Source organism: Larimichthys crocea, chromosome X, assembly GCF_000972845.2.
Source record: "Larimichthys crocea isolate SSNF chromosome X, L_crocea_2.0, whole genome shotgun sequence".
Classification (NCBI taxonomy): Eukaryota; Metazoa; Chordata; class Actinopteri; family Sciaenidae; genus Larimichthys; species Larimichthys crocea.
In genome coordinates this window covers 33206863-33218580 of record NC_040020.1, presented here as the reverse complement: position 1 = coordinate 33218580, position 11718 = coordinate 33206863, and the positions used below count along the sequence as shown (strand labels likewise).

General features: G+C 38.8%; 1 protein-coding gene across 1 annotated transcript; it reads right to left on the bottom strand.

Annotated features, from left to right (window-relative positions):
- Positions 1-428: 428 nt before the first annotated feature.
- On the bottom strand, positions 429-9932 carry caly (calcyon neuron-specific vesicular protein). Its single transcript, XM_010735009.3, has 5 exons — positions 9738-9932; positions 6646-6808; positions 5917-6036; positions 4431-4544; positions 429-2445 (listed from the first exon to the last, which is right to left on the bottom strand). The coding sequence occupies exons 2-5, from the start codon at positions 6772-6774 to the stop codon at positions 2203-2205; spliced, it is 606 nt and encodes a 201-aa protein (XP_010733311.2). The 5' UTR covers positions 6775-6808; positions 9738-9932; the 3' UTR covers positions 429-2202.
- Between the last annotated feature and the right edge of the window lie 1786 nt (positions 9933-11718).

The following is an 11718-nucleotide window of genomic DNA, read 5'->3' as shown; positions in this document are numbered from 1 at the left end:
GAAGTCAGGACTTGACCGGACTTCATAATAGTAATGGATTACTGTCAAACTGTGGTATTAGTACTTTTACTTAAGTAATAGATCATAGTGCTTCTTCCAGCACTGAATAATTTAAAGCATTAACTTGCTTTTAAAATGTAAAAAGTAGCATATATCTCAAAGTTGTACTTGAGTACAGTACTTGTGTGCACTTTCATATTTTTGACCACTGCTTTTATCTCAAATGTTCCATTACATATGATTTAATGTAAAAAACATTTGAGGAGCGTACAGTGTAAAGATACATGTTCATTTGTTTGGTTCTGGTAGGCTAAAAAAAACAGCTAATGAATGTTTTCTGTTTATTCCAACCACAAATATTTCATCAGTGTTGGAGAATCATTAATCCGGGTCATTAGAGGCAACTAATCTAAATCAACAGTTGTGAATGAGAGAGCTCAACACCTCGGTTCATTTATTTTTGTTCAGTCAGTGACATCAGAGCAGATGGGTCTGATATAAACGTTTGGCGCTTGAACCCAAAGGAGCAAGCTGTGCTGTGATCTCACGTTTATCCTACTCAGATGAAGAGTTTCGTTCCAACATAAGACGAGTAACTGTGAAAGTACGAAAGAAATACAAAAAGAAAAGGTAGCTCAGAGCAAGTGATGGCAGATAATTAGGTCAAATCAAAAGATTTGTCAGACAATTGCGGGTAATGTGCTGATGTCTTTGGATGGAATGGAAAGGAACTCCTCATGTTAAAGCAACACTGGCAAAGACACTTTTATCATTGAAAAGACACCAAATAATATAGACATTAATACTATTAATTAAATAAATAGAAAGAAGTGAAGAGAAGAGAAGCTTTTAGGTAGTACACTGTAAGCATTAAATACATCTACTGCATGTTTCGAGCAGCTACTTCATACATTCATATAAGGAGCATGATGAGTTAACCCTGTGGTTATACAATACATGTTCATTTACAGGCACATTGCAGAATACTCACAGCAACATAAAACAACATTTAATAACAAATGGAGCATTTTTACAATTAGCTTAAATACAAGAACACATCATTATTGAAATCTGGATTTGTATGTGTAGTAATACATTAAAGGTGTTATCCATAATTACAGTAAGTAGCTCACATTATAATTCAAATGTCATACGGTGCTTTCAGAGAGCTTTCAGGTCCTTTCACTTGATGCACACTTCATTGTGTTATATGTGCTATTAATTTAACCCACAATGACAATGACAAAAACACATTTTCATGTAGTCTATTTTTTATTTTTGATATGTTCAACAGTGTGAGTGTGTTTTAAAACAGCTGGCATGGTTGTGGTTGTGTAACTCAAATCATTGAAGTGCAACACCTGATTTCAACACCTCCTGAAATAACTCCAGGTTATAAGATGTGAAAAATGGACAATTATAGTTTCTTGTCTTAATGGTTTAACTGTGAGCACATTCACTGATGATTTCATACATTCTCCTCTAAAACAAAATGAATAGACGGCGAGATAACGAGACGGAGTGATGAGGAGAAACTTGCTGTAATCTCATTAAAAACTTGTTATCCTCACTTCTCACTCTGAGCTCTCGTTTCGCTTCTATCACCTCTAACTTTCGCAGACAGTACAAAGTAAACAGATGTATGCACACACACACAGACACACACAGACACACACAGACACACACACACACACACACACACACACACACGTGCAAACGGCAGAGTAAAGTCATGATTCAGTAACGCTGTAAAAGTCAGGCACATTCGCCAAGATTCCTGCCTCTAACCTCAACAACTTACCACACACACACACACACACACACAAACATCCTCATCCATACACACACGCACACACACACACTGCAACAGTTGCGCATTAGCTTGTACTTAAATATGAACAGGACTGTTAAATATAACAGGACTGAAGTGGAGTAAACTGTGGTTTACGTTGCTGATTTAAATTTTCAGTAGATATACAGACACCTTTGAGGTTTTGGAGCACCAGTATAAACAAGTGTTTCAATGGACTATACGAGGGATGGAAAAAAATCCTGAACACACACACACACACACACACACACACACACACACACACACACACACACACACACACACACACACACACACACAGTCAAAGAATAACCTACGCTACCTCCCCATCATTATTTCCTCCTTTAACACTTGAATTTTCGTCAGCCCCTTCACTTCTCTCCCTCCAGGGCTCCTTTCGGCGGCTGGCCTTGTTTGGCCAGTTCAGCCTCCTTCAGAGCGGTGATGACTGGTAACCATGGTGGTGGCAGCTCAGGCCCAGTCCTCTTGACCTGGTTGAGGTGGCTGAGGGCGGCGTAGAGCCCATTGTTGGTGCGGCCGTGGTGGCCTGGCTCCTGCTGCTGCTGCTGCTCTGTGTAGTACATCTCCAGAGCTGCCGGTGTGCAGTGCTTCTGCTGTTATGACAGAAAAACAAAATATCTTTGTTTGAATTCAGAAACAAAGAGCTACAATATGACATTAACATCATTATGTTTAGGTAAAGTTTAAGTAAAATGTTTGTTTGTGTTCACAAAATAAAAGCATCAATTTATTTTTTGAGTCTTATTGCCAATATATTTGTGATGTACATTAACTGTAATTAACTGTATCTCTGAGTCAAAACTGGAGATGATCCCATACGTAAAAGTCTTCTTTACATTTTACTGTATTTGCTGATATGTCAGATAATCCTGTGACTGCTGTATCTTACAGGACTTAACCAAATGTAATGTAACCCGTAGAGATTGTTGCAGGTTCTGTTTGTCTTTGCGCACTTTGGGAAGAAAGTTCCTGAAATCCCAGCCCTGCTCAGACCTGATACTAAATCCATGTACTTTCAGGTGGTGATAGCAGTGTTGACGATTAACAACAACTGTTACTTTAAGCATCTGAGCAGAAGTGGGAAGTAGAATCAGAGAAACGAGAGGAAAATGCAGTGTTTGGAAAGCTGGAAGACACATCTCAGAAAATCAGGGACCACAATTCACAGCAAAGGATAGCAACAAGGTGATCTGAAGCAATGGATGCTGTATTATATTTCCAAAACATTCCTGTTTTTTTTAAATGCATAGAAGAACGTAGCACCAAAGCATCAGTGAAATGTTGCAGGTCACAAGCATTTAAGTTCCTGTAATTAAAGACTGCCATGAGAGTGAAAAGAATTACATGGAACATGTTGTACAAACACTAGACGAAGCACCTTCTTAACTGTCTTTACCAAAAGGGTTGATTATTAAAAGGGGAAGGATGCTTGATGGATGACTTGTAATATATATATATATATTATTTAATAGATAATTCTGCAATGTTACTGCGACAGTATAAAGAGAGTTTTTCTTCACTAATATGTACACTAAATGTTTCTACAAATCAGATCGGTGAAATTAAAATGCCTCCAAAAGAAGGAGTTTGTGTTCATCCTACAGTGTTCAGACATTAAGTCAAAGATTAACAGTACAAATAGACCACAGTTACCAGGCACAGGGACCATGTGTTAAAGACGAGCCACCCTTTGCAACATCAAGACACATGTCTTGTTTTGAGGAGAATGAGACTGCACACGAGACAGTGTGGGTGAATGAAATCAAACAAAATGAACGTGTAAATGTTGTGTTTTGAAAAGAGCACACTGAGTTGTGTTGACCCGCGGGTGTTTCCTGTCAGAGGATCCACTACCTGACCTTCCCTCACAGTGAGGAGCCTAAACTCTCAAAAGCACAGCAGTGACTACGCCTCCCTCCATCCTCCATCCTCACTCCTCTTTTTATGTCTCCAACAACGCATTAGCAGGAAAAAATGCTGAAAGCAACTGTAACCGGCAAAAACTTCAAAAGCCTTGCCGGAAGGTCCCCCCCCCCCTCCTTCCCTTCCTTGCTTCCCCCCTCACTGTTAAGCCTTTAATCACAGTTTAGTCACGCTCAGCCCTAATTAAAGACCCCTCCGATTCACAGGCGGGCGTCCCAATCTCTGCCTGACCAGAAAGTGGGCTGTGCTGCTCCCTCTCCCTCTCTCTGTGTCTCCCACTCTCTCATTTTCCTCTGCGAGACAGGCTCTTTAACTAACATGCATAGCAGCGCTGGCTCACTACACGATGCCTCCAAGGTGTCGTTGGAAGATAATTAGTTTGGGTTTCCAGCTCCAGTCTTTACAGAATCCCCCTGAAGTGAATGATGTGAGGGTGTGCCGAGAAACAAAGCAGCAGATGCATTGTAGGCTGCATGAGTATCCTTTGAGTGGGAGTCGCACAGACTACTTCAGCCTGGGTAACACAATAAGAAGTCTGTGATAGCCAAGGACGAGAAGAGATATGAGCTGCCGCTCTCTGCTACACTGCAGCAAGACCATGGCCAAAAGATTAGATGTTCTTTCTCTCCATAAATCATGGAAATTTAATGCCTACCTTAAGGATGAAACCCTCTGGGCAGGTAAGTTGGTCATACCACATGGCTTTGTACATGAGCAGGAGGAGCAGGCTGGTCAGGAAGGCCAAAGTGATGAGGATCAGACCTGTGATCTGAGCATAAAACACACACACACATGAAAACACACACATATATACAAATTTACACCAACTTTAGCAATAAGTTATCAGTACTTAAAGGATGAGGCTGAGATATTTTTGTTATTGTCAACAAATTCCATGAAAAACCAAAACCAACAATGTGTTAGTCCGTCTCTCAGTACTTGACTTGAGTCAAGTGACTTTTCAACCCTGGCACTGATTCCTACTGGACATGTAGATTTTAAAAACAAGGTAACAAATAAATTTCATTTTCACAAATAAAGCTTAATAATTTCCTAAAACGATTGGGCACTCTAGTCATTAGTAAACATTACTCACACAAGAGAACACAGCACATTAGTCAGGAACTACTTTTATCAGTGGATTAATAAACATTTTGTGCCCTAATGAGTATTTCTGGTGAGGTTGCAGTGTTTGTGTTCACATCATTGTAGAAGCCATATTAGCCAGTGTAATGGTTTGATTCATCGTTGCGTTTTTAACGTCCACCTGATCCAAATTGAATTGCATTTTTTGTCTGCTACAACATCTGCTCTGTAAATCACTTGTCCTGAGTTCTCCTTTAAGAAAATATCATGAATCAAACCAGAAATATAATATTTTTTGGATTCATGATAGCGCCCCCTAGCTTTGCATTGATTTGACAGGATATCATTCAGGTATCCATATATGTATATATGTCAGAAATCAATGTTGTGTTCAATCATCACACGATCACACTGAGCCAAATAACAGCTACAGCCTCTGAACAACATCCCACATTAGTGTTCCTGCTAAAGCGTCCTTCTGATCTAACTTACAAACATCAACACACATCTTGTCCTTAACCTCAGCTTGTTGAGCAAGCAGACAAACATTTCCAGGGGAAAAGCACGCTGCACAACAGCATGTAAATGTATCTGCAAATGTCACTTCTGGTCTGGTTAGACTCTTGTGCGGTCTTTCCTCTTCAATACCACTAACAAGACGCTGTCTGCCCATGGAATGTAGCTATGACACAAGTTTGTTTACTGTGTCTCTCGTTGTCTACGGTGTAACACCGGAACAAAAAGGAGCATTTCCTTTTTTTTATTCCTTTTAATAACACAAAGCTATTAACAATACATTTTAAAAACACATTGACATTATTGCGTGACTAAATGTGAATTAATTTGGACTTTAATAGTTTTCGGACAACAAGCTCTACAGTACAGAGAAATAAACTATATAGTTTTGGATTCATAGTAAATTATGTGTAAACAAGCCATTGTTTGTCTTTTCATGGGACCTTTTCATAAGAAAAAATCTAGAATATCACCAGACTTATCTTTTAATGAGAACTTAAGCCCATTTGTCAGGTTTGTTCAGGTTGTGGCTGTTGTACCTTGGCTTTATCTGAAACATCACTGTAGAAGTTGATATTCAGCTTCTTGATGCTGGGCACATACAGCTTGTTCTTCTTCTGCTGCTGCAGCTGATATTGTGTTGACGTCTTCACAATGACCTGCAGTGGAAACAATGCACCGTCATTGTGATTTATTCTGGAATAAAAAAACCCCCCTCATAATTAGCTGTTATTTGTTTTGCATTATGGATGATGTTGTCCCCAGTGTTCAGCACAAGTTACATAATCCTGTATCTGCTGAAAAATACAATTGTACATGTCTAAATATACACAAGCATCGTTTGCTAAAACAGCCAGTTTTAATCAGGAACTACAAAATGTTGTTTTTATGTTAATTTTTCAGCAACATCTAATCAGCCTGTGGAACATCCTGTGCTACTGTATGCCTCATCCAACCAAAACATGGTTGTGTGGGCTATTATGCAGCTAAGGAGGTGCTTGCATCGCGTGGGCTGGCTAGGTTGTAACCTGGGACAGTTGGTAGGGATGGTAAATACTGTCTCAGTGCTGGAGCTTATGCTTTGAAGCTATACATCTAACCCTAACACATATTAATGGTGTTTTTGCAGAGGCGTTCTGCAGTCAGTCGTAATCTGTTGCCTATTTCTGTGATGCTGCCTTAGAAATGCAGTATTTTAGAGAAAAACACATAAAATGTGCAGCCACATAAATAGACTCACAAACACAGACCTAATAGCCCGTATTTACCTTGTCTGTGAATGGCTGCTGGAGCTGGTTGACCTCCAGGGGTGTGATGAGGGGGATGTTATCAAAGCCGTCGTCCGCAGACGGCTGTTTCTCCAGCTTATCAGACAAATTGCTGCCCAGCTTCACCATGGCTGCTCGTCTGCCTGAGAATGTCTGGACAGATCTGGATAGCAGGGACAGACAGCTCAGGTCAGACTGACTCAGACTGTGTACCGTGTAACCAATTGTGACAACGCTGCTTGTAGCTGAAATTGAGGATCCTGCCGGGACATGAAAGACCATGAAGATGAAGATGACAGTGTGATGAGCTAAAACAGGACAGGACAAGAGTAATAAAGACCACACCATAGTATAAAAGAAGCATATCTCATCCAGCAAGAAATGAGTTAGAGATGCTGTTGGACTGTTGGTGTACCACTTTGGTCAGGACTGACATTATTAGATTGGCAAACTTTCATGGTGCACAGAGGATGAATCCAAATGACTTTAAATCCCCTGACTGTTTTATTCTAGCACCACAATGAGGTTGACATTTGTTTTTGTTTTTTTGTTTGTTTGTTTGTTTGTTTTTCATGAACTATTGGTTGGATTGCCATGAAATCTGTAAATCTGTTATGAATTGTAATAATTCTGCTGATCATCACATAGCAATCATATATCAGTCAAATATTCTGATTTATGACTAAATATACTGTATATGACTATATATATATATATAAGTATGTTAGGTTGCTGCTGTTAGCATTTAGCCCAAAGCTCTGCAGTGCCTAGGTACAGCCTCACTGCTAGCCTTGGCTGTCAACTCTCAGTCTTGTTAGCTTGTTAAATCAAAATAAAACACTATAAATATAATCTATGAGTATATTAGTTTACTTGTAAAAACCTGACGTCTAAAAACATCAATTTGCTGTTTTACAGTAGGTTATGTGTCGGATTATTTCTTGGCTGGAAGCAATGAGTCTCTACTGGTTGCCTGGCAACTAGACACTCAACCTTCTGTAAAACTACAGCATGTGGTTTTTACACTTTTCTACACAGTTTTTGTATGATAAATAAAATGAGACAAACGAGCTAAGCCAAGTTAGATTTAGAGGTGCTTGTAGGTGGATTTTGTTACATTTGCATAGTGCCAAGCTAGCTGTTTCCCCCTGTTTCCAGGCTTTATGCTAAGCTAAGCTAACTTACTGCTTGCAGCAGCTTTATAGGCTACTGTGAAGTAGAATATATCAATCTTGTAACTCATGTAACTCTCAACAGAAATCTACTCCTTTATTAATTCAATGAGGTTATGTGAAGTATGGGAAGTTAAATTATAATTATGCGGCTTAAATTGGGAGCAAATTTATTCAGACTTCTGTATTTGCAACCATTCTCAGAGGGTTTCCTGTTTATCCAACAGTCTAGAGTAAACATGTTTCATAACTACCGTGTATGATTAATCTCGTCTATCTCAGCTCCATCGCTTCCTCCAAACTCTTTAATGTTTGTCATCGAAGTGTAAATCTAACACTCCAACCAACACAGTGCTTGAACACCTCGCTGCCCTGATAGCGACTCTATTTTCTTTCCTAAATATGGAGGGAGGTGGTGAAGAGCTACTTATCTCATTCACACTGTGCAACACAACACCTTCCCTCAGCCAAGGACCCCACGGGCCCTGCTGACGCCAGTGACTCACAATGATGATACACGCAGCAGGAGGCAAAGAGCTACAGTATTTATGCTGCAGGAGAAATCCTTGATGCACAAGAAAGGTGTTCCTGATAAAGAAGGTACATGATCATTAACTGAGGCAACTGGAAAGCTCCACTGTGAATACATGATCTGCTTAAGAACAAATACTGAGCTGGAACATCATATGATAATATTTCTGTATTTTTCATTTCAGGCTTTTCTGTTCTCATTAAACATTTTTAAAATGTAAAAACCTAAATAAATCCTGGACATTTGACATTTTCAGCAGCAGAGCAGGAATAAAGATGTGTAAACGATGAATATCTGATGCTGAATCTTGTCATATTCAAGCAAATGGATAAAAAAAGAAAGAAAAAAAGGATCTTGGATATTATTCAAGACTACAGTACAATCATTGGTGTCCTTGGTGAGTGGATGACTAAAGTGGTCATCTGTGCTGACCACCATTTTTCCTCCCCACAGTTGGAGTATAGTGTGGATGCGATGAATCATCCTGAATCTCTGATTAACAAATGAGCTGTGTTTTTCTGTCAAACACTCAGTGTTCCCACACTCTGACATCCACATACCGCAAATGACATCTTTTAAATGCACATGTTATCCGCTGTGAAACACTGTTCATATCAGAATGATGACAGTTTTAATTTATCACCGATGACAGTTTTAATTCATCACAACAATATATATATATATATATATATATCAAGTATAGGACAGGGAAGAGGCAGCTTTGTAAAGGTGTGTTATGAAGTGGGCTGTTTATGCCCGTGCCTCTCAAGTTCTTCAGGGTTCACTGCTCATGCATATCCGAACTTGCTGCATTGAAGACAGCTGCGACAAGATATACAGGCTGTGTAACCAGGAATCAAGGAGCAGAGATACAACAGCTGCACATGAAATAGAGGGCTGATGAAACAAACAATTATATGTATAATTATAGATCTGGATTAAGTATTACTCCGGCAGGTGAATAACATTTTTTATATGTTAGTATGATGTTAAATATCATGCCTTGTATTCTCTACATGATAAAGGATGTTTTTAATGAGTTATTGACTTAATGAATGTAGCCTAAAGCAATACATGTAATCAATAGATGCCTATTACATTGTAACCTTTTATGTAATGTGGAAGTAGCGCTAATTACAGCGCAATTCTACCTATCACAATCTTATATAACACATAAATGCAGATGTGATGCTTATTCCTTAAAGCAGATTAATGAATTATGAGCACCAAATCACTTAATCATGTGAAGCAATAACCTATCCCACGCATATAGATAGATGTGTGGACATTCCGCAGCGGTCCATGGCTCTCTTTCCTCGCAAACTCATGTGTCTAAAAACGACAGATGAACGCATGCATTGAATGTCGAAAAGAGAATATAAACTTACTGTGGTTTTCTGGGCTCTCCTGTCGCCTGTGGATGGGATCGGACCCCACTGATGCTGACGGGGACTCGGTGTGAACGCCGGTTGCCGTGGTGATGTGTGATTCACGGCAGGACTGCGCATGTAATTCAGCCTGAAGCGGCTCCGTCCTCCGGAGGAGAAAACTGGCTGCTCAGCGTGAATGCGCATCTTAACGCGGCTCACAGGGATTGTGGCACGATCAGGAAATTGCGTTTTTTTTTTTTTTTTTTTTTTTTTGAGAAATAATCATATCTCGGTTTATCTGAGCGTTTGTCATCGTCTGTATGCGGTAAGGCAAGGTCTTGAGGTCTAGTTTTGTCTTTAAGTGGAAAACACACAAAGAGTTATTATAAACCACACAGTTGTTTCATAACTGCAAAAAATTAGGGGCGCTTTGCATTTGGAAAAAAAACTGATATGAAATCAGTTAAATACAAGCAAAAGGAAGAAACTATAACCAACTCAACATCTAGTGGTTGTAGGAAGCCATATTTTATTATGCAAATAACCATTATGGTCAACCCAAACTTGGCAAATCCAACAACTTTGTCTGTATTTAGAATTATTTGGGGGTATTTTTGTACACTTTATTTTTTAATGATGTTATTTAAAGTTTAAACCCGAGTTAACCCTTTAAACGCCTCTTAATGTGTCTCTAAGTTAGACAAAACAGGTTTCCACATCCCAGGACAACATCTCATGTGTTAGTCTGCTGACTTCAGTGGTGGAAAGAAACGTATGTACTTTTACTCATGTGCAGTTGTGAGTATTTCCATTTACTCATACTTCTACCCCAGTTTCAGACATTTTGTGCTTTTTACATTTATTTCACAACTATAAACCAATAGTTACTAGCTATGGTAAAACACCTCCTAATTTAGCATTTATAATCAATATATAAACATTTAATAGATGGTTTATAACTCACTAGTCTCAACTCACAAGTATTAATTCATAGTATTGTATCAGCAATTATAACTTCTCTGAATAATTTATATGTTTACATATATAGTCATTCATTATTACTATATTGTCATTCATTCATCTATTTACACACAATACTCATATCTGCTTACAACGCCATTATAGTCTGTTATAAACTATTTATTACATGTTTGTATACCGCTTATAAATGATAAATAGGTTGGTTTAAAGTGTTTCTAGATTAAGATTTAGATTAATATGACATTACAATTTACCAGCTGTTTATATAAAGTCCTGTCATTAAAATGGGCAATGCTCACATCTTTGTTTGTCAGTAATAATTTAGCTCTCTCTTCTGCATCACAGACACAAACTTTAAAGAGGCTATTAGGCTACATTTTGCTGTCAGTACCCTAAGTAGCCTTATGAATTAAGTACTTTTACTTGTAATTATATTACTACCTACCTTAAAAGATGCTTCCACCGCTAGCTGTACTGACAGTCACATCTAAAGTAGATGCAATGCATATATCCCTGATGTTTTGTGAATTATTTTATGCATACTCACCTGTAAATCAGCCTCACACTTTTAAGCATTTTTGTAAAAGTTGGGCTCTTACTGCCAAAGAGGCAAAATCTGAGTTACTAATGATGGACAGAAGGTCAAAGGTCTGGCAGATATGTTGTAGCTCAGTTGCCTTTAACCTACGAACAGATATCCTGTGACCTGTATGACCTGAGGAATCTTCAAAGACATATTCAAGCATTTGTGTATTTCTGGCTTATTGACTCTTGAATCAAAGGTGTCTTGCTGTGAGGAAGAGTTAGGTGGAGCAGCATACTGAGAGGTTTTTGATCCATGGTGATGCGGTTCACCTCTCTCAGTGATGGTGAGGCGGAGGAGGTGATGCATATGCTGAGGTGTGTGTCGAAGAGAAAGACAGAAATACTTTTGAGGTATTTTTTTCATATGTGTGCGTGAAACAAGCAAATGCTTTAGAGTGAGAGAGAGAGAGAGCAGAGACTGATGTGTTGGAGA